At 36.4% G+C, this 23,574-nt stretch overlaps 2 protein-coding genes across 5 annotated transcripts; one reads left to right on the top strand and one right to left on the bottom strand.

The window, feature by feature from the left end:
• Positions 1 to 891: 891 nt before the first annotated feature.
• On the top strand, positions 892 to 18,307 carry Phyhd1 (Phytanoyl-CoA dioxygenase domain containing 1). Of its 2 annotated transcripts, none has more exons than XM_078184684.1 (5): positions 892 to 1,042; positions 16,826 to 16,969; positions 17,046 to 17,159; positions 17,226 to 17,376; positions 17,709 to 18,307. In XM_078184684.1, the coding sequence occupies exons 1-5, from the start codon at positions 1,022 to 1,024 to the stop codon at positions 18,125 to 18,127; spliced, it is 849 nt and encodes a 282-aa protein (XP_078040810.1). In that variant the 5' UTR covers positions 892 to 1,021; the 3' UTR covers positions 18,128 to 18,307. The 2 variants fall into 2 exon arrangements, with proteins under 2 accessions (XP_078040810.1, XP_078040811.1); XM_078184685.1 differs by lacking the exon at positions 892 to 1,042 and adding an exon at positions 1,280 to 1,356.
• On the bottom strand, positions 18,211 to 23,163 carry Swt1 (Swt1 RNA endoribonuclease). Of its 3 annotated transcripts, XM_078184675.1 has the most exons (13): positions 23,059 to 23,163; positions 22,727 to 22,954; positions 22,020 to 22,491; positions 21,741 to 21,929; positions 20,699 to 20,922; positions 20,381 to 20,617; positions 20,055 to 20,285; positions 19,726 to 19,983; positions 19,416 to 19,608; positions 19,222 to 19,337; positions 18,978 to 19,135; positions 18,761 to 18,901; positions 18,211 to 18,686 (listed from the first exon to the last, which is right to left on the bottom strand). In XM_078184675.1, the coding sequence occupies exons 2-13, from the start codon at positions 22,853 to 22,855 to the stop codon at positions 18,446 to 18,448; spliced, it is 2,589 nt and encodes an 862-aa protein (XP_078040801.1). In that variant the 5' UTR covers positions 22,856 to 22,954; positions 23,059 to 23,163; the 3' UTR covers positions 18,211 to 18,445. The 3 variants fall into 3 exon arrangements, with proteins under 3 accessions (XP_078040801.1, XP_078040802.1, XP_078040800.1); XM_078184676.1 differs by lacking the exon at positions 22,727 to 22,954 and having other exon boundaries at positions 23,059 to 23,138; XM_078184674.1 differs by lacking the exon at positions 23,059 to 23,163 and having other exon boundaries at positions 22,727 to 23,022.
• Between the last annotated feature and the right edge of the window lie 411 nt (positions 23,164 to 23,574).

Raw genomic sequence — 23,574 nt, 5'->3', positions numbered from 1 at the left:
CGAAAAAATGAATTTACCTCTAGATTACAGTAACCGCTTTCTTGTTCTTAATTCGTACTTTTCTCGGGAATTAATGTACGTTATTTGAAATTAAATATAGATATTATATAAGTTGAAGAAATGTTCTTGCTGTAAAATCATTTCGCATGTTACACGTCCAAGAAATTGTGGTCTCGTTCGGGAAAACAAGCATGTTACAAAATTCAAAAACGAAAAGATATTGAAAACTGTGTAACATATGAAACATTCGAAATAAGATTTGAGAAAAAGACCAAGCAATTTTCTCGGAAATAACTGCCGAAGATCAGATTTTTGTCGGCAGCTGAACACCTTACTTTCAACGAAGAGATTTCCTATGTAACGCCTATGCAACCCGTTGCAACCAAAGCGTGCAACGTCGTTTTGCCTGAGGACACAAAAAGAACTACTTATCGTCTCGGGAATCAGCTAATCGGGGTTAGTCAATTGAAGCAAATATCCGCAACCCGGCACGTCCGCACACGGTCGTAATGTCGCGATTTTTCTGACAATGCAACGCGCAAAAATCCGAATTTTTCCAGCTCTCGATAGCGATTATCTGTCTAAAAAAATCGTCCGTCGAGTGGCCGGCGAGGAGCACGCGGATCCATTCGGTCAGCTGACGGACGATTACTCAACGGTGTCGAAACTTTCCAACGAAGCCGAAAGCGAGACGGTTCCGAAGGCGCGGGAAAGTCGCGGGTGGGCAAGCAGGGCGAATCCCGCGGCTGCGCGTTACACGGACGACCCGACTTCTCGACCCTGTCCCGAACCTGACCCGCGTCCCGTCCCGGACCGTCCGACGCCGTACGACTCGGCTCGGCTCGGCCCGACCCGGCCCGGCCCGAGGTTTCGTGTACAGCTCGAGCCGGCTCACCTAGTCATTTCGTAGGAGCAGTCGTCGGCCACGGACGTATTCGCCGCAAGAAACTCGCTCGGCCAGCGTGCAACGGACCCAGAGACCAACAGAACGCGAAACCGGCTCTTCGACAGACGTAACAAGATGAAGGACATCCGGTCACAGGTGAGCCAGCTACCCACACTCATCCGCCGACCCCGTTACGTCGCGCCGCTCGCCGACCCCCTGTAAAGTCAAGGCCCACGGCCGTCATGCATCACCTGCCCTCGAGGTCCACGTGGAAACGCCGAAACCACGGAATCTTGACAGCCGAGACCCGGGCTCCCCGGTTTTCTTGGACCCGGACCAAGTCTGCCCGCTGCCCGCTTTCTGGCATTTCCCGACGCGAAGCTTTTCCGACGCAGTTCTCGTCAGATCTTCTTCGCGAGCCCGCGAGCTGCGCGAGCATCCGTTCGCGTTTCTCCTGAATGTTTGCTTTGGTCAGTTTGCTAAATGTTTCATAATTCTGCTAGTGAACGGCCCTTCTCGAGGTCACTTTCCGCGATTCCCAGTTTAATTTCAATATTCTGGACAAGTAATATATGTATGTTCGGTATTTAGGGAGTTGCGAGAGTGGATTTTTGTTAGCAGGATGAACGATATCTTCCTCGGCTACATTTTCGTTGAAAATGACTCAGACAAATTGATGACATAGTTTTCTGACGTTCTTCCAACAGTGGTTTGGACGATGTTCTTTTCAATTATGATTTATAATGATATTAAAGCTATTCTCTCCGAATCCATTTTCGTTACAAGTGTTAGAAAAATTCATAAAATTGCGGATTTCTATAGAAAATAAAAATTTCCTGCATAGATTGTGTTATACAGGAGCGACATAAGCGTTGATTTTTATTCCAAATAATTTTAGTCAGACTGAAATAAAACCACAGCATCTTCTGATTCCTTAAATGTTTGCCTATGCGTTCGAAAAACAGTGTTTTTCGTTATGAATGCATAAAGTTCGCTGTATAGTTATGGCATCAATAGCAAAAATTTCAGAGGTCGTCAAATTGTCTGATTGTCCTAGTAACAATGAATTTTTATGCTCATGCAACACGAAACTGTAAAGGGTTTATTTCTGTCACGATCAACGATATTTTCTCGTTGAAAAACAAATTGTTCACAGCGGTGATTTCGATCGTAGTCTGACTCAAAAATCAAGCATGATTTTTACTTGCAATTTCTTCCCATTCTAGAATAAATACGTTTCCAGAACGATTTACGCTACAGCAACAAATTGTTCACTTCAAATGCAACTATTATAGTTATCCGTATATAAGAAGCAATCTGAACTTAATTTCTTTGCATTTGCAATTTCTTCACCGCTTGAAAACAGTCCAACAAATATCACGCAATTCTGGAGTGCAGCGAGCGATCCATTGTAGTTCCTTGACCTTGTCACGGCCAAATAATTTCATTGCCAACGTTGTACGCACTGATTATCTTCTCTCTATTACAAAACTTTCATCGATCAATTTTTCAATGACTCTTCCGACCGTGTACTTTTGTTGCTGTGCGAAATATTTCACCGAGCCAAATGATCAATCTTTTGACGAAGCAATATTGATGAATATGGAGCGAATATCGTTCTGGTTGAAACCCTGTGCTTTTGTTGCAATCCGATTGAAATATGCTGCAGGGGATTACACTTGCAAGGCGTCGCTTCTCGTTGGCACCATAAATGAAAGTCCTAATTGCGATGCACCCGAAACAGCTAATTTTCTAGATGACCTAATAAGATACATTGTCGAGAACGCACGTACGTAGATAGACTCGAGTGTTCAAAGTTTTATCTATTGCACGCTGCTGCACGTTGACAACCGGCATTGCGATGTGGACGGTAAACAATATCGCTGTTATTCAAACTGTCGAATTTTTGAGTTATGAAAACGTTTTGTCAAAACTTGCGCGTGATTTATTTGATTTTTAAGTCATTCGTTTACGTTCGGAACGTGATTTGTCTTCACCGCGCAATATACCATTAGTCACGGCACTGTTGCTGTAATTCTCCTTCATGAGAAAATCGTTGCTGTCTTGTTAATTGATAACTAAAGCATACCCTCGTCGTATAGTTATCGCACGATTCAAAAACGTAATAAATTCCTTAATAGTTACACAAAGTATAACGTTCGTGCGTTTTAATAATTGTTCATTTCTCCATGTTGGAAGATTGGGATAAATAAACCATCGACAGCGATCATTCCTGACTTAATGATTCATTTAAAGCTGAAGTATCGCAGTAAATTGATTGTAGTATGGCAAAAGTAGAACAAGATTTTCGAAATGTTGGTTTGCAAGTGTCCCAATCGATGCAATAAATTGAGTCCACTTGTCACGTACATGACGGAATATCGAAACATGCAAATACAAACGAAACGTGATGAAACGATTCGCGAGCTGCAAAAACTTTGCGGATCACGGTGCAGTCGCTCATTGTATTTTTAATAAAGCACATATCAAGGCGATACGTGTTGACGCAAATACGAATATCGATGTCTAAGTGCACGACTAATTAAAGTTTCGCTTTGGAGTGTATTAATTCGAACAGTTCTGCGAACCCGGTAATTAAATTATACACCGTGAAAACAGTAATTGAATGGAAATTTGTTTTTTATTTCGAGTGGCACGAAAGCGAACGAAATTTATAAAATGATTTTGCTAAATCTCTATTAGGACCTCGTCAAATTAAATTAATTTCGCAATTACCTAACATCAATCGGTGCAACAGAATTTTCCTTTGCATTTATATAGTCAAACGTAAATATGTAATTGTTTGTATGAAAATGACAATCTGGAAATTATCATTATAAGATTGCGACATATATCCTCCCTTGCAAAATATTGATATTATTATTTAAAAGTAAGATCTCTTATCGAGATTGAAGCAAAACATTTGTTACATTATTTTTCGCATCCACTATCAAAATATTGATAACGTTATTTAAAAATAACAGCTCGATTGACGCAAACAGTGAGTATCTTATAAAATCTGTTTCCACCGTGTTCAAAATACTGATATTATGATTTAAAAATAGCATCTGTTATCATTAGATCGCGGATTTTTATGCGAAATAAAAATGTTCCATACCAATGTCAAGACAATTAAGCTAGAAATATAATTTCATTCGTTTCTGTAACACTTTGAACAAGTCAATTAGAATTTGTATACACATTTGTAGAACGTACTACGCAATTAATTAAATCATTGATTTCCTTTGCTTCAACATACTATTTTCTATGGAATACTCGCAGGATCACATCGCTATGCAAAGAAATACTGTCTCTGATAATTGGCTGATGTCACTATCAAAACATTGATATCTCTGTTTACAAAGAAAAGTTTGGCGGAAAAGTTTTGAAACTGAATGATCCAGTGGCATGATCGAGAAGGTCAGTTCTTCTGTAAACGTCTTTTATGCAATTTTCTCTAAGAATTATTTACTTAATTGTATATCCGTCGACGAATTCCAGCAAAAATGGCTTTGCTCGATTATGTCAAGGCGCGATTAAACCTCCGAACCTAAGTTAAAGCTGCGTTAAAACATTGTTAGAAGATTGCAATAACATTGATACAAAGCTGCTGAATACCGTCGTGGAAATTGTTAAATTTTGCAACGTTCACAAAAGGATGGCCCCCTTAAACGAGCCGAGGATCGATCGCGGCGCTATATACGGTCTCGCTAAAAGCGAATCGCGTCGAACAGTACGTCGCTCGAGCAGGTGACGAAATCAGAGACGAGAGAGACCAATGGACTGTTCGCCGTTCGATGCCCGACCGCGTCTGTGTCGTCATCGAAGAAGACTGACATAATCGAGCCCGACCTCACGATTCGTGGGGGTCAGCATCCTACCGTCGTGGACCGCTTCCCAAACATGTTTATATAGACGCCTAGCCACGTTAATTGCCTTTGAATTGTCTCGTGAGGATCGCTTAATTAACACCAGAACCACCTGACTGGTTACTATGTACCCGTTTCCATTCCGTGTCTTAACAAATGAGTGCATTTATACGAACGCTGAGCTCAAAGTCAATAGACGCGGCGACTTCTAGCTTGCCGCAATTTATGTTGAAGAATATGTGACTTGTTAGTTTAACTTTTTCAGTAGATCGAATTTTTAATCGAACTAGTAAACTTTGTCCTAATGGCATTAATTGCCTTGGAGTGGTCTGAAAATTAGTTACGTGACAACTGTTTAACTATTAGGTCATTAAGTATGAAATGTATTGATTTTATGGTAAAATTATAGAGCTAAGTTAATAACCTAATACTTTTCTTAATAGAAAGAAGAAATTCGTACTTAGGTTTCACGAATGTTTTATTAGGTCGTTCTGAAAGTTGTTTTACTCTTTTACTACGATTTTTTAATGTTCACAGTAAATAAAATAACTTTCCGGTACTTTTCTGAGCTTTAAAATCTTATACTTGTAGAAGTCCTGTTTCTTGTTGGAGAAAACGAAAAAGAAATAGCTCCCCGAACGACCGTGTAATTTAACCAAGTGTTGCAAGCTTACTGATAAACTGTCGACTGAAACTAAACTTTAAAGTCCTAAACGCGTCGATTACTTTGCCCAAGTCCATTGATTCGCGGAAACCGCAGAAATTATTATCGACTTACCGGGCCGAATTCAGCAGCAACGTCAGCTGTCGTCCGATGCAACATGTCGGCGATAACATTATCGCCATTTTATTTGCTCCTCTATTAAGCAAAGTGTTACTAATTCGCTCATTATCCGCGCACGATCCGATCACGGTATTTTCAATATTTGCGATACCTGCGGATCACTGTCATTTTATCCGTCGTTTTATTAACTGGAATTATCGACGGTCCGATTAGCATCTCATTAATTACACCCATATTTTCATACGACCGATACGTGCACCGATATAACACCGTCCTTTACCTTTATTCCATCGCGTCACAGTCAGCCAGGATTTTGCGAAATTGCAGAAGTTTCGAACTACAACATTCCGATCGAACGATCCGATAATTTCCTCGAACGATCTGATAATTTCCTCGAACGTCAATCCGTGTTTTGCAGAGCGGCAATAACGTGTTGTCGCGACACGAAAAGGAAGATAAAAATGCCATATCGATTTTTGGGAGTCGCGAAGAGGAGAAAGAAAGGCGATCGAGAAGAATGGCGACATCGAGATGTCGGAAATCGTTGATTTCATCGATGATCTGCCGGGATAGCAGGTCGAAAACGATGCAAGTAATCGGCTACACGTGGTACAACACAGGCTCATCTTTTCGACAGTGTCGGCGGCAGCGTGGTTCCATTTTTAGATTCCGGTTAAGGTGACGATTAGAAGGCCAAGGGAGGCCAACGCACATTATCTATATATTTCGACGGCAAAAGACAGTTTTGAACACTCCCACGCAACCTTAAAATAAACACGACCCTATGAGTCCCGCGAGAAAACGTATGAATTCGATTTCTTTTTACGGGGAACTGGGCCACTATCTGTGCGATAGATGCGATATGGCTGCTTTATATCCAGCATGCTCATTGGCCTCACATTTTATATTTTAATATAACATATTTAGTAGAACTGCTGACAATTACGATACTGTCGACATAAAACATTTTTATTTCCAGAGTTCGGTCGAAATTTCATTCGGATGACGGATAAGAGATAACGAATAAAATTTTATTTCACATTATCGAATAAATATCGAATCGAATAAAAGTTTATTATGGATATAAAAATATCCGAATAATGTTTTATTCGAATTTGAATTTATTCGTACAGAAATATTGTCAGTATTAATAAAAATGACAGAAGATAAAGTGTTTTTTCACAGCCTGTCGATTTATTTCTTCTTATTCCATTTGTTAACTTTTTTTTCTTGTCGAAAATTATGTCGAATTTTTATAAATTCCAAAATATTCGAATAAAATATTCGAATAATCATCTTATAATAATCGTGATATTCAGATAGTGATTTTAGATAAATATTTCTTCGAAGGCACTTGAATAGTGCCTAACTCGGTTTATTTTACAAAATATTTGTCGATACACTTTTACGCTAAATTCTACATAAATAGAGTAATCATTTCCAACATTGTATCACTTTATATTTAACTTGATACTTACTACTTCGCGATTGAATACGTATGACGTGCTGGCTTGATGATTTTTTTTTAAACTGGTGAAATGTTTGCTGTATTGAAACTGAATTATACTTAATTATATCCTTAGAATGATTTGTATTGGAATTGGGGAACATGTAATAATTTTTTCATTGACAAATGTGTGGTAGCAATGTTGCAATCAGCAATCCAAAAATCGAATGCTTTTTGTCAATCCTCTGTATTATAGTATTTAGCGAGAAAAAAAATGACGAAACGATATCTATATTTCTTTCTGCAGTCCCACTTTCTTTCAAATTTCACTCGGATGCAAACGAGAGACGAACGAACGGGAGACTAATTAAATTTCAATTCTTTTGATCCTTAATTGAAAAAGTTGTCTCGCACAACAAGCGAAGAAAGCGAACCAGCCCGATACCATAAAAGAGAAGTAACTTTTAATAAACCGAAAGAAGTTCGATATTTCTTGAAACTTCTCCTGGCCACGGAAGGAAACTGCTGTGTACGGTTTATTTGTGGCAACTATCGAATATACTTTAATGTAACCAGAGCTATCTGTTACAATCAGATAAAAACAATCTCCGTTTCTGTTTAATAAATCGAGCCTGCTACATTTAGGAATGAATTATCAGTCCACTCTAATTATCGCTAATTATCGACTACCTTTCTACTCGATTCTGTTTCATATGTGACTTTAGAACCAAGACGCACTAATCATTATAAAAAATAATACTATTTTCTGCTTGTTTCTTATGAAAATTCAGACAAAATTTCAAGTTGGCCGGCAACATTCCCTTCGTAACAGATTAACTACCACGCATTGAACATTTCATAAAATTAAAGTACCTGTTTAATTTAGTCAAATTAAAGTTGAAACGTTAGCAGTGTGAGAAGAGTTGAGCTTCGTTCGAATTATTTCCAATAAATATTAATCTAACATAATTATCTGAATGAATCCTTTTCAATAAAATATTTTGTTCGAATAATCTTTCATTCATTGTGCAATTCTTTATTCGAATAGAGATTGTAAAATTATTTGAACAATAATGCAAATAATAGTTAACTGTGTCGAATAAAATTTAATTTGTTAGTCTTTCTCTCTTATCCGTCATTCAAATAAAATTTGTCCCAATTTTGGTTGTACGATATTAATTATTGCACTTTGTCAACGTTCTTATGTTTCGCGAATCTTAATAAAATTATGAAGATATAACACTGTGAACAAAAAGTAAGGTGAATTTGTTTATAAAATGTCAATTCTTCATTATCTCAGAGAATAATTCGTTTGCCCACGTATGGCATTATAACTATATCAGATTCCTCTCTGTAGCTTTAGGAATACAATCTCCACGTACACTGTGATTAAACAGAATGAAAAGACTCCAACTTCCTGAAGTTGATATACCGAGCTCTGGTACTACGGTACCGACATGTCGATCGGCAAATTCCACATTCCGCCACAAAAAAAAAGCTCAACACTCCCATCCTTGGAAACATTTCTAATTATGATGCAGCATCGAGAAGCAATTAAAACGACGCGCACTTTCCACCGGGAAAGATTAATACGCGTATTCTCTGCACTACACACGGCTCTTCATTAAAAGTTCTCTCCCCGTCGTTGTAGCTCGCGTTCAAACACTTGCAGAGGCCCCCCTCGTTTCTCTTTTATTCACGCGAACATATAAAAATCCACTTGAGAGCGAGCGGAACAATGCGTTGTAACCCGATCTACACTGCAGTCTTTCTACCTACTACCCTCCCCCACCCTCGCCACTCTCCAGTAGAAGCAAATTTTCATGTAACGAGAACGAAGTCAGGTGCCGCGCGACACGATGGTTCGAGACACTTTTTATTGGAACAATCCCGCGGCCGTTTTGTAATAAACGAAATTAAAACGAAAAAGGCACGCAGCGGTTCGCTGCGTCGGCCCATTGTTGCTGCGAATATTTATTGACGGCTCGAAAAACTTTGATTACTCGAGATACATGCTGCCGCACGAAACGGTTCGCTCGGTGTATGGCGTGGTTATAGTGGATCACTTCCCCATAAATCGTGTTGGAATCGTTATTCGCTCTTCAACAAGATATCGACCAATTTTTTTCTTCCGTTCCTGATCCTCGTTCACCCTCTGAAAATGTATTTTTACAAAAGCGCCAGTGTTGCGTACCCTCTAAAGAGAAACGTTGACCTCAATTGCGTTTACAAAAGTACAAGTTTCCGTTCGTTCAAATTTGAATATATCGTTTATTAACCTTTTGTGTACGGCTGGATTTTGCGCAAATAAAGTTATTCATAACTAAATTACCATTTCTTCTTAATATATATTTTTTCCATATATGTATATATGTATAGTATTAATTACATACATTCTTTTCTTAGTGTATTGTACATACACACTTTCACTTTAATTGTTTGCTTTAATAATTAATAAAACAATTGAGTAAAGCACGAAACATTCGCGAAAGTTACTATAGTGGCGCGTCGTGCCTAAGAGGTTAATCATGTATTTGAAGGCAACGAATTTAGGTAGAGTAGATGTCGTGAATGGTCCGTTGATATAAGATTCCGTTCTTTAACCATAACATTCCCGACTTTTGAGAACAATGTCTGTAACAGCACATATGTTCCTGCAACGGGTAAATATTGTCCACTCGGCGATGGATAAATTAACACATGCGTCTCTTAATTTCAATATCTAATAAAAGGTAACGGGCGAAGAGAAACTCCGATTTCTTCAAATTCTGGACATTACTGATCCAGGATGAGCACTATATTGTTCGTTAATTGCGCATGACCGCAGTACATACATAGAGCGTATTCTATTCAGGTCTGTTCTACGATTAACCCCTTGCCGTACCATTTTCTTTACAATTGCTACGGACTAGTACTATTTCGATCGCACTAATTTTTTAGAAGAAAAAGGAATTTTATATTTATTGAATTTGATTTCTACTTAAAGGAACGGATAAACATTCCTATATAACTGCTTATTATTATAAATCTCCATCACGAGTCTGACTCGCTAAAGTACGGCAAGGGATTAACGTCACTACGGTGACCTTAAATCGGTTGCTAAATGAAACAATCGATTCGTTTTGAAATCAAATACCGAAAAAGCAATTTAAGGAAAGGTCGAATATCGCATTTAAAAAATCGATTCAGTATCGCCTATCCTTAGTTGAGCGGTTCCCGAACAGTGTGAAATGAGATCTGACTCGCTGATCCGGTTAAAGCGAATCTAGAATCGGCACTCCGCGTGCTGAATAAACAAGTATCCGACGGAGGAAAAGTCGAAGGAACGTAGATTATCGCGGGGCCATAGATCAGTGCGCGAAACGTTTCGTAGTGATAATATATCACCGGGTCCCCGTTCTTAGTAAACAGTGTTCGCCTAAAAATACAGCACGTCCTAGTCTCGTCGTCATCTTCACCGATTGCCTCCCAGGGGGTGTCGCGAGCCTCCCCGGTTTATCCATCGACTGGAATTCGTGGTCGTTTTCCGGGTTACTCGGCCGCCTTGCCATAAATACCTATTCCATTTCCGCAAACAGGACAATCGAAGAAATCCTGGGCGAAAAAATCTTACGCGACGCATATTCCGAGCAACTTATGTTTAATTCGCGTTTAATTCGCGGTCTACAAGTTCGATAATGTTGCGACTACGATCTTCGTGCGAAATAAAATTTATTACGTCAACAGCGAGAACCGAACGAAAATGTGTTCCTTTAACTATCTTGACGCTTGCGCAGTCATTGTCATAATATTATCAATCAAGGGAAAAAAGTGTATGGGCTAGATGATTTTAAGAAAACAAACAGTTTCAGTCTACTAATCGAATTTTCAATTACTGTGCTAAATTACGGCATAATTGACATTATATATATTTAGATTATTAAATTTTTTAAGTCGAAAATAAACAAAATAAAAGATTAAATTCTGTAAGAAAGATCTAAAGCATCCTTTTTTTAACAATCTGTTTTACAACAACAACAACATATTGTTATACGATTAAAATAGTTAATATCACTGAACAAATAATTAAACAGTTTTTAACTATAATTTATAGAATTTCGAAAATTATGAAATCGCCGACGCTAGATTGTGTTAATAAATAAATACCACCTAGGCATAATTCAATTCTTCGAACCTTCCCGAGATTGTTGGTCAAAAAAAAGTTCGTCAAAAATGCATAAAACACGCAGTCTAGTCACGACTGTAAAGAAATAAATGAAACGCCACGGTCACGTTATTTGTCGCGATTAAAGATTTCATTGTCGCGACGAAGATACTGCTCGGGTACGGTCCCTCGCGAAAGAACAATCGGTTCCGAGATCTGGTCGTTACTTTCTTCTAACGAGCACGTGAAACTCGGGCTCGCAGACCCATGAAAACGCGAAAGACGGCGCCGTGTCCATTCACGAAGAAGAATGAACGCCCACGCGCGCCTTTCTATTCTGGACCGGCCGATTCACACTCGCTTACCTGAGTCATCCACGAATATCGGGAGAATTTTTTCAAAAAGCCACCGTATACAGTGCCTATGGACGCCTTTGTGAATACACAGGAGCGTCAAATCGACGAACGTTGGCTATCTTTTGTTGTTTTACTAATGGAAAACAAGGAAAACTTCTTCTTCTACTTATATTCTTTTACTTCCACTTATTCGTATATCTCCAAGTTCTATCGAATTCAGGTGTCTATAAAAATATCCGCTACTAGGGTTCCAAATCTTTTCATTTCTGCAAATTCGTCAACGATTCGGGCTAAATTCCTAGCCTGCAATTATTAAACTCAGATATAAATATAATATATTCTCTACATCTCATTGTCTTTAAATTTTCCCTACAATTTTCATATCTGCATGCTATCGTAGGACCTCGGGGAAAAACAAAAAGCAGCACACGGGTATCAAACCCGGAACCTCTGCTCGGTAGCCGATCGACGATCCAATTGTCCCAATCTTCGTACACGTTGTTCTTGGAGGGTCCTGATCCCTACTCTCGGCCATCCTGACAGACCCATTTGCTCCGAAATGGTCTGCCGACAATGTCTCTCTGTCTGTGCAACGCGCACAGCGCATCCTCGTTTTGGAGACACCGCCTAAGGCAGAGCTGTTCAACAGCTTGCCCGTACGGACAGCGATTTTCGGTCCAGGGCAAACACCGATCGGCGGACTTCAGGTCCCACAAGCCAGGTCAACGGTGTCCCTTCCTCAGCTATTAGTAAATTATTTGGCTGAAGACGATGACAAAGATCGACCGTGCGTAGGCTACGTCGAGATTCAGCATATAATGGCAATACGTAAAAGTGGGAGAAAAAGGATGGCATGGAAACGCAAACACTTCGCTCTTTCTTTTCTCACTCCGCAAGGCGGTTGCCCGTAGCTTTTCCCTTGCTCGCCGCGAGGCCTGTTGAACAGCTCTAAAGATGCTGCCACACTCCCGGCATTCTCGCGTGTTTGAAGCTCCGTTGGTTTACTGAGGCGCGAGTGTTTATACAGTGATCAAAAATGGCTAAAAATGACAAAAAGAAAATTGAGAATAAGTCACTTGGGGAGTCGAAAATGAAATTCAAGTTTGAAACTGAACCTTTTCATACGGTCATAAAGATGGAACACAGAGATTAGCCCCTTCTATCTAAGAACTTCCATAAGTTACTAACACGAGCAAAACATTATTTTCCTTTAATGTGTGGTTCAACTTCTCTGAATAGGGATATATCAGAGTACATAAAATCCGAGTGTATTAACTTAGACAAACCATGCAATCCGTAGTCACATGAAGTTGTTTTGGCACATTGTACAGTAAAGTATTTGATTGCCTTATAGCGTACATTGACAAAGCAACAAGACTACCCAAATCACAATAATCAGCTGGTAAAAAATACGTTTCGGGTTTTAAGTTGCACTTTGCTCTTAAACGTGTACTAAAGGTACGCCAACCGGACGAGAGATTACAGAACGCATTGTTTCAATTTCTTCAAACTTGTTTAATTGTGACCCACGACTCTTCATTTCAATTGCGCACAATCTCTCTTTCAATTGTGCCAAACCACTGTTACCGTCCATCGACATTTAAACGCACCGCTCTCTCCCTTACACACTTACGCGCGCATTCGTACGACACCGTATGTTTGATAACGCGTGATTCTGATTTCCTAATGGACCTAACGGATTATTTTGATCACTGTAATTGTCTTCTGTATAATGTCCTTACCGGAATTACCTACTAATTAGATTTACCAGTCTCTGAGCTGCATGTAAAATCAGCTCGGTATTTTTCATTTATATTAATAACTTGGAAATATTGTTATATTATGTGAATTCAAAGTGATTATTAAACTATGACCGAAATGTCTGCTTGCTTTTAGTATTATTTAAACCAAGGACGCTTAAGATATTAGAAAGTTCAAGATCTGCTTAAGACACGGTGACTTTGTATTCATGTAATCAACACTATTATGAATATTATTTGTTCTATTCGAAGTATATTTATTCGTACAATATTGTTATCCTTCTTAGTGCCGAACTACGACACATCGTTGTTGGCTGCTCTTGAACAAATATTGTTTTCTTAATATTTTCACTAAATAACAATTTCATTTCTTATTTCTCTTCTCTTTTTGAATTTGATAAGTACCAGATTTTACAAAATTCTTGCAATTCCTTTCCGAAACTTTGCCAAACTACGTCAAACGAGTTTTCTATAGTTCGCTCGAGTACACACGACTCTTTTGATCAGCTCTAAGAGGGTTAAATAATATATGTAGGTACCTTAATGAATAAAATATAAAAAGTTTATAAAAGGACACCGTTAGAACAAAAATATATGTTTCATATTGTTTAACTATTAAATTTTAAGTTTAGAAAAAGGAATCGAATTTATGTTGTTTGGCCTAATAGTATTGTAGACAGGAGCATGATTTCCTTGACGGTTTAGGTTTTCGTTTATTTTGGCACCCGTGACTAAGTGTCTTTTCTACCCACCTGTCAAATGATTATGCGCTTATTTTCGGGGATGAAGTTACCAAACAAAAGCTTGTCCTCGGCCTTCAACTTCCGGTTCCGTTACAGACTCGTCTCTTATTTTGACATCTTGGAATAATCTTTTTTCCTCACCGCACATTGATTTCAGGAAGGAAAAATCATATTTTAAAAAATGATTAATGCTTGATTAGCATTGCTCACTTAGCGAACAAATAGATCAACATTAAAGATTCTTCGACAGTCATACACTCGGCCAACATCGGACGAGGTTCGGGATCAAAATCAATAATTAAAACGAGTTGAAGCCAAGTAAAATCTAATGTACAGTCGGGCTCGATGTATTTATAGCTCGATTCATTATATGCATCTTGTCAAATTCAGCAACCGTTCTTCGGATAACAATACGAATTTCGCACGCTGATGCTTTTAAAGAAGAAATGTTACCATTTGTTGAAACGGTGAATTCCTTTATTTAACATAAGTAGTTCAGTTTTTAAATCGAAATTTCCGATTAGAACAACTTTTATTAAAACTGAAATTTGTATTCTTTTACTATTTTATTTATATTTATATTTTATTATTTAAAGGAGAAACTAAAAATTGATACGAGAAATGGGTTCCTAATATAAGACCGAGTTTTGCTTTATGGGAAATCTATTTTCTTTCTTCACAAGTTGGATATAGGAAATTTCTTAATCATGAACTTTATTCAGTATTTACTATACATAAATACAATAACATTTTCTAAAGCAATTATACACTTACCACAAATTTGATCAATTTGCTAATTAATGGCTGAAAATGTCAAAATAGTCAAACCAAAATAACAGGTAGGGACCTTTCCGCAACTATAAAGATTTACAAAGGGATGTGTTCAAGTTCTCCATGATACAGATTCTCTATCATTCTGTCAATTTGACGCCAAGAGACAATTAAATTACGGAGAGGTGAGAGTTAGTAGAGTCTTTACTTTTCGGGAAACAGTACTCGGGCCATATTAACAACCGGTCAGGAAGATTTACCATCGAGCATTACCGTTACTCACTGTATCCTTATCTATCGTGTTTAATGATGGTCATGAACGAGGAATTAGACTTCATCGCGCAGTAAATACGAACGGCGACGGGCGTGTAATCAACTCTCACACCGACAGAAAGCATAAGTAGATAAACAGAAAAAAGCCATCATTCCATGAGTATTGTATTTAGATATTACTGTAACTTTTTAAGCAATATCATTATAACCACTCTTCACAACTTTCATCGACGAAACACAAATCCGTTTATATTATTTAGATATTCTTAAAAGATCTTCACTTCCGTGGTTACTGTGTTCATAAATGCCAATATATCCTCACAACATTTTACGCGGACTTACATTAGGACACACTCAGTAAATAAAGTCTGTGTACATCTATTTAAAGTAGAACAATAATCTGTTCAAATTGGACCAAACGACTTGAACTTAGTTTATTAAGCAATATAGAACATTTTTGTAAACATTACAAATGATTGACATGATAACAAAGTTAAATTAACTTTTTTATTTGACATTGAAATTGTTATGAGTTACAGGCATTGAAAGTTTTAACAAGTCTCCAGATTTCTTACAGATTTCTGGCTACTAGCGATATTTACACATACATTGTATGAATGAATTTTCGTTATAGGCTCAGATGAAATGTTGGGAAAACGTCGTTTTATTATTTCTTATTTGTCATCTCAACCAATTGCAATTATTGTAAAAATGTTACACTCATTGTCCAGTAAACTGGTGCTTTTAACATCCCAGATAGTTTCGAAGTTATTTTATTGTAAAAAGAGTGTACGAAAACTTTTACTACTGGGTATATGTACTATAAAGCGATTAAAAATATAATCTATGTAAGGTTCAATAACATTTTCAAAAATTCGCTAAAGGTTGTCTTTTCCTACCCTGGCTTTTCCCTCGATTAGCGTGGTAGCCAGCCCTTGCACGTGGTATTTTTACGATTCTGGGACAAAGTACTGTTCAAAGAGTGGACAAAGGGGGGGGGGGGGGAGAGAACTGCTCCGCCTCGAACTGGAGACGATAAGTATCGAGTTCCCATGACAATAGCATATAACTTTCCGTCTGTTTACGGCTGAACGTCGACGACGTGTTCGCTAAATACGTATACCACGTGTTCCGCACATTTTTCCAAACACGTAACCAGCATTAATTACAATCGGACTGAAACCTGTTCTGTCGTTCTTTTTCCACTGCAAGGCCAGGTTTCCGCGATCCATCCGCATGCGATTACTTGATTAGAGATCTTAATGCGATCGAAGAGTGGTCTAAATCAATCGCAGCAATCGCTTCGTTCAACAATTTCGATGAATTCCAGAAAACTTGACAATAGCTTTAGATTTATTCAATGGTCAGTCGATAAACTAATTGCATCCTCTTTACTGAAGATACATATGTACATAACATGCAAGATGGCTCTCGTATTGAGTTCGAAAACAAAGATTTGTTTATCACGCTCCGACAAACACGTGGCGCGGTATAAGCATAGTATATGTTCCGTGAAATTTTAATTAAACGACTTCTTGGTACGCTGGAAAAAGAGGATGAATATTATTCATCCCCGGAGATATTTCGTATATTAAGATTTCGGGTAAACAAGTTTTAATACGCTTCTACGGATAGGTACATAGAAAACAAAAAAAAAGAAGCTTCATGGATCCTGTTTATCCCACGAAGCATCTATTCTGATCAGAAATCAATATATAATTATAGTATTATTACCCAACCAATCGTGTACAATGTATTAATAATTCTAACAAGCAAATTCAATTTGGTACAGTACGAGCGAGATGGCTTCGTCGTCCTGGAAGATTTCTTCAAACCGGAAGAGATCGACGAAATGAAGACTTGCGTTCAACAATTCCCGAAAAATATGCCACCAGAAAATGAACGATGCATTTTCAACACGGAGACGTCGCAACAGGTATGAACCGATTACCACGAATTTCCTTTGTTGGTAGTTAATTCGAATACAAAATTGAAAATATTCATTATTTCAGAGTAAAGACAAGTATTTCCTCGAAAGCGCCAATATAGTCAGGATGTTCTATGAAAAGGATGCGTTAGACAATAACGGCAAGTTGAAGGTGGACCCTGAAATTGCTTTGCACAAGGTAACATAATCGAACATTGCCGCCTGATGATCTTAAACTTTAACTATTAATTTAAAATCAAAATAGGTTGGTCATGCGCTTCATTGGCTCAACCCCACGTTGAAGAAATATTCGTTCGACGAAAGGATAAAAGAATTAATGTTCCAATTGGATTACAAAGAACCAGCCATTTGTCAATCAATGATCCTTTACAAGAACCCGGAAATAGGAACAGAAAGTAAGACAAGACCAGTATGAATTCACAATTACTTGTACTACACTTATACTATACTATATGATATGTATACAAGATACTAACTTCCAAGAGCTATCAAAAAAATTTATGTATTAAATATTGAAGGCAGTTATGTTTTTACTTCATAAATTAGTGGATTTTGTACAATTTTTCATACTTGTATTTTCTCTAATATTTTATATGTATAATCATATAACGTAATATAATATAGAAAATTGTTCTGAACATTTCTGTAGCCTGAAAATATACTTTTAGCTCCTCGAATTGCATATGATAGCCCATTTTTCATATTGTATAAATTCATTTGTTAACAGTAAGCATGCACCAAGATGCGACGTACTTGTACACAGAACCAGTCTCGGTGGTCGGTGTATGGATCGCTTTGGACGATGCTACTCAGGAGAACGGGTGCCTATGGTTCGCAGCAGGGTCTCATAAAAGTGGTGTCCACCGTCGTTACATCAGGAACAAAGACCCAGACTCAAAAGAACTGTTGGTCTACGATGGCGGACTACCATGCTACCAACTGAGCAGTTTCCGACCAGTGCCAGTGAAGAAAGGCACGTGCGTCCTCATACATGGACAGGTGGTGCATTTCTCAACACCAAATAAGAGCGGGGAGTCGCGAAATGCTTACACTTTCCATGTCATCGAGACACAAGACACAGTCTATCCAAAAGAGAACTGGTTGCAACCACCACCGGAAGGATTTCCAAAATTATACAGGAACTGAACTTCTTTCGAACGATTCTTGATCAAAATAAACGCTGTTCGAGTGCTCGAAAATATCATGGGGGTATAACGATGAAGCATCACTTGTTACTGTGGCTGTGGCCATTTTTATTTTTCACATTATACAAAAGTTATTTCTTGTAATATATAGAACTGTTAATAAAAAAGCTGTTAATTTCAATATGCCGTTCCTGCCTCTTGTTACATGTACGCGGTTCTCTATGTACATAATCTATGTACACACATACACATGTATATACTGTTATTAAGATACGCGAAGCTTCAACATACCTTCATCAATTTTATATACAACTCACTCTTATATACATTTATAGCTTGCTAATCTACAGAAATGCGTGCTGAGTTCCTGCAACTGGCGTAAACCTGTTGTTAGCATTTCCTTCTTTTCCTTCAGGCAACAATATATGTCTAAAGGCAATAACTTTTCGTCAGGTAACTCAATTTTTATAGGCAACATATCCGGGAAAAACATCACCAATGCTTGATGCAGTCTATACAATGTTTCGTAATTGGAAGAATCTTCTGCTTGTTCTAGTACACTGTAATAAAACGTTGAATGTGTAGTAACATGCAGTAGGAGAGGTATCGAATAATTTTGATTTCAATTACATACGCGCTAAGAGTATGTAATAATCGGTTAACGTTTGCCGCGAGCTCCGGCTGTATCCGCTTAACATAATCCTCAGGTGGAAGTGGGTATGGAAAATTGTAGTTGAAACTACATGGCATTGCTACCGTACTGGCTGCCAACCCACTATATAAAAAAAATAAGCTCTGTACAAGTTGCATTACATAGTTGATAAGATATAATAATTAATTTTAAAACTTACCATATATCACGAGCAAAAGTGTATGCTGCTTCAAAATACTGGAAAGCTTTCTCCGCTTTTCTCTCTCGTAGTACTTTATCGGGATCCGATCCAATCGCGTGTTGTAAGTTTTGATAGTTTAACTGATTCTCGAAAATACGGCATTGTTGTTTCAACTCCTAAAAATATTACGTTCTGAATAATATTTGTTTCGACTTGGTTCGATTTAAAATTCGTAAAAATCATTTTGATGCAAAGTAATTACATCAATCTTCTGGATGGCACGTAACATTAAATCTGGATATTTGACTACATTAACCATCTGAATCAATTTGGTACATTCATTCAGGACATAATCAATTTGTGATAAATTTTTGTCGCCTAAAAAAATACGTTTTTATAATAATTTACTTTTATTTTATATTTTATTTTATTACTACAACAGAAATGGATTATTACCGGATTTATCTCGAAATATTTGCAATAGCTCCTTTAAAATAGTTTCTGCTTTCCTCATAAATGATTCGCTGACAGCAGCTATCCAATGTTTTATGGCACATTGTAAAACAGTTACAACGGTCCATGGTGGTTTCATAATAACATATTCCTCCCATGATGCTCCATATAATTCGTGCATTTCTTTGCTGACTATCTGGAGTAGAATAATTTGTAAATATTATATATGTTAATTAATAACTTATTTTTATTATATTATATTTTATTTTATTTTTTATTATATGTTAATTAAATATTCATATTATATACTCACCACTGTTAAAAAATCTCTCATAACATTTTTCGTCTCATCGAATATTTCATTTAGTATGTATTGTTTTGAATTTAAAGTTGAAACAGCATCTAAACTCAATCTATCCTTACTTTGTTCATTAAGACTGAAAGACAAATTGTTTGTATAATTTAATGCATTAAGATAATCGATTTTTTCAAAAGGATCGTTCCTTCCAAGCGCTGTTATGTCGTAAATCATTGCTTTGGTGCAAAGATTAGTATCATACGACAGTAACACCTACGTTTAAAGAGAAGAATTAACATTGAAACTGTTGTAAACAGATTTATAGTGTAAAATTGGGTACATACTACAGATTTTTCGAATTCACGAATTTGCAAACATGTTTGCAGAATTTCATCATCTGGACAATCAATAGAATATTTTTCTTTGTTTCTTGAAGCATCTTCTCGCGTTTGACCAATAATATATGGATATTTAGAAGAAAACAATGCATTAATGTATTTGACAGCTTTCCTTGCTTTCATGCTCAATGCAGCTGATTTGGTTTTACTATTGCTGTTTTTAATATAATCAAGTTCCTATCAAGAAAATGATCTCATAAAATTTTCAAGAAACAAATTTTATCATTTAATAGTGAAAGTATGTTAAATAGTATTAAAATCGTAATACTTACGCGTATAACGGTCCATGGAATTACAATGAATGGATGATCGAAAGTCTTAAACTTAGTTTCTTTCATTAATTCAATAGCATTAATGTTTGACAAAAACACGTTTGTATCGACGACGACGTACAACTGTTTTTTTTCTTGCATCTCTGATATTAGCGGATAACTTAAACTCTGATTTGGTACACTGCATGATACATCTTCGTTATTTACTGTACAAAGTTCTGTTCTAACAGCCTTGACCTAAGTAATGTCAATACAAAGTATCTTAAGAAACTACTTAAAACAAATTTTCAAAATGTTCAGCAAAATATGTAATATTACCTCAACTGTAATTTTATCATCTTCTAATGGCTCCCAATCCATTTCCTCGTAAACTGAATCATCATTGGATGGTTTTATCACACCAAACACTGTTTCTACAGACAATATTTTCGGTTTTTTGTTATTAGAAGCTGTATCACCTGGTTCCTTATTCTTTGGAACTTCGTCCCTTAAACGTGTCAGTCTAACTTCTATATTTTTGAAAATGCCAGCTAATTTATCTCCTACAAAAGTAATATTTTTAAAAAAATATATTAAATGTCACTGTCAAGAGGGTTATTTTGAATTTTGTCCTATACATGTACCCATCGCTCTGGTTTGATTGTATGTGAAGCGACTTTTTCAAAATAATGAACGAGTTTCTAGTTTATTCAGTATTTCATTGTTCTAACAGTTACCACAATCTCATTATATCAACAAAAACGACAATACAAACATGAAAATCGTATGTTTTTTTTTAAATAAAAATTCTACAATGTAATGAGTAAAATGCTAGTCGCAGATGCCAAATTGTGAGTCATGTAAATAATTTCAAATAATCGTATTTTCGAACTTCACGAAATACTTCGTTTTAGTCTTTCCTGATAAACTCTCAGATTACACAAAAAACTGCTTATTGCGATGAAATCGAATAATATTTAAAGTAAAAATCTCTACATAAGAAATAAAAAAAAATATGATTTGCATATAAATATTATGAGCAATATACAAGATTTTAATGAGAAGGTATAAATCAATTTGATTGGAGTTGTGTATGTATGGTAAAGACAACCTATCTGCTCCATCACTTAACTAACCCCAATCAACTCCAAATTAGTGAAATTGTAACTTTTTGACAAGTTAATTTTATATTACTTTATCAATAAAGTGTGCTCTATCTTTAAAAACTATTTTGCTGATAATTTTTTAAGAAACTTTTAGTGATAGCTAAAATCTTTCTTAATAACAACACGTGTCAAGAACATAATCATCAAAGCTGAATCCGTAAAACCTAATATTTGTCCATTAATTCATAACACTAGTAAGATAATAAAAGTATTACCATGTTTTTGAACCATACTTTGTTCAAGTGGTAAGGAATTATTAGTAGTATTTTCCATTGTTAAGCTTTTTCTTAATTTTTCCATACGTTCTTTCCCCATATTTTTTTTTAGAGATTTTCGATTTTTCTTTGTGGTTGTCAGTGCAATTAAACTTGGATCACACGTCTTTCTTCTTTGATCCTTTCTCCCTACAATTTAAAACAGAAATATATGAATATAACATTTACATTTAGTAAAAGAAATTAATTCATAAATTCGTTACAAATAAATAAAATTACTTTTGTTTCTTAATTGCTGCTTAGTTGGAAGATTCTCAGAGCTTTTATTATTATTATCTTCAATTACTTCAACTTTTTGTACTTTAGATTTACTTTTTGATTTTTTCATTCCTATTTTTTCTAATAAGATTTGCATTTGTGGTGTACAACTTGTCTTCGCACTTCCATCAATTTCATTCTGCGGAACTTTTTTATTTGTTAGTGTTGATGATCTTGTATTATTTTTTGGAGAATTTGAAGTTTGCGTTTTAGACGTTTTCTCTTTTCCTTTCTTTGCAAGAATCTTTTCACGAATAGCTTGCATTTGTGGAGTTTCTTTCTCTTCATTAGTTTTTTTTTCTGATTCTTTAAGCGATCTCTTAGCAACAAGTTTTCTCGGTTCTTTAATTTCTTGTCCAGGAACATTATGTTCAGGTGTGGTAGGTTGCACATTTTTGCGTCTCCTAGATGACCCTTCCATTTTTTTTGAAATCTAAAATTCGATGAATACATAATTACGTTTTTACTATTACAGCTCTTGAAAATACAACTCAGTTTTCAATTCAAATAAGGCAGTTAATCTTAAAGATTATTTCCCAATTATTTGAAATACGATGTATCAGACACAACCAAACATAACAATTTCGTAAGGTTATAACGTATATTCGTGTTGTAAAATACGAAAATTTTATATAATTAATACCAGCGATTAAAAGATTATGACATACTTCTTTGAACCGTTCTGATGCTGGATGCTCCCAAGAAGATTGTTTCGTTTTAATATTGAAATAATATACTCGATCCGGATTTGTTTTTGAATCAAGGATAATCCAATCTTTTGGTAAATTTTTTGCCATAATTTTCACAGTTTTTTCTCAGTTCTATCACAAATCAATTCAAATTCACAAAATATGACCTCCTTACTACGCGTCATCACAATTCAGATGTCATATTCTCTAAAATAAACAGTGCCATCACAAACAAAACATTTTTCTTACCACGCGTTCCGAAATACATTCGATTTCAATAAAAACAAAGAAATTGGCAAAATAATAATTACCTGAAGTTATCTGAATTTCATTTATTTGCTAAACATTTTATATTTAGGTACGTTTGTTTACTTCCTAAATATCCTATTCAAGAAAATGGTCAGTAATGGGTCCTATTCCTACGCATCTCCAGGTCACAAGTTGATTCGTTAGCGAGAGTCGATTTAGAAATTTTCTTTGCTCTGATCGGCTAATGTTTTACTGCTGAGGCAGGATCTACTTTGGATTGGATGCGCAATAAAGTGATGGGGATATGCACGTCAGCTTAGAGAGTAAGAAAAGCGTACAGAAGTGAGTCCCATTACTGTAGCAATGTTGAAGTAAATGAAAAATGTGAACTAGGATCTAGTCACTAGAAAATAGAGACATTTCTAGAGGATTTGAGACATTGTTTCTTGTCATATGATGTCTTAAATATTGCCAAATTTTGTAATTCCCTTACAATTAATCACTATTGAAATATCTCCAATCTTTCATGTACAGCTGCTTTTACCTATTTTATTTAGTGATACAAAGAAAGAGATGAG

Source organism: Augochlora pura, chromosome 7, assembly GCF_028453695.1.
Source record: "Augochlora pura isolate Apur16 chromosome 7, APUR_v2.2.1, whole genome shotgun sequence".
Taxonomy (NCBI): Eukaryota; Metazoa; Arthropoda; class Insecta; order Hymenoptera; family Halictidae; genus Augochlora; species Augochlora pura.
The sequence above is the reverse complement of the archived record's forward strand: the minus strand, read 5'-3'. Positions and strand labels throughout refer to the sequence as shown.

Bases quoted from the DNA above. Each gene is read 5' to 3' on its own strand.
- Swt1 (XM_078184675.1), bottom strand. From the start codon at position 22,855: ATGGCAAAAAATTTACCAAAAGATTGGATTATCCTTGATTCAAAAACA. The intron at 19,609-19,725 runs GTGAGTATATAA...ATTCTACTCCAG, and splicing joins TGAGAGATTTTTTAACAGTG to ATAGTCAGCAAAGAAATGCA. The intron at 18,687-18,760 runs GTATGTAATTGA...GTTTTATTACAG, and splicing joins TTATTACATACTCTTAGCGC to TGTACTAGAACAAGCAGAAG.
- Phyhd1 (XM_078184684.1), top strand. From the start codon at position 1,022: ATGAAGGACATCCGGTCACAG. The intron at 1,043-16,825 runs GTGAGCCAGCTA...AATTTGGTACAG, and splicing joins TGAAGGACATCCGGTCACAG to TACGAGCGAGATGGCTTCGT. The intron at 16,970-17,045 runs GTATGAACCGAT...TCATTATTTCAG, and splicing joins ACACGGAGACGTCGCAACAG to AGTAAAGACAAGTATTTCCT.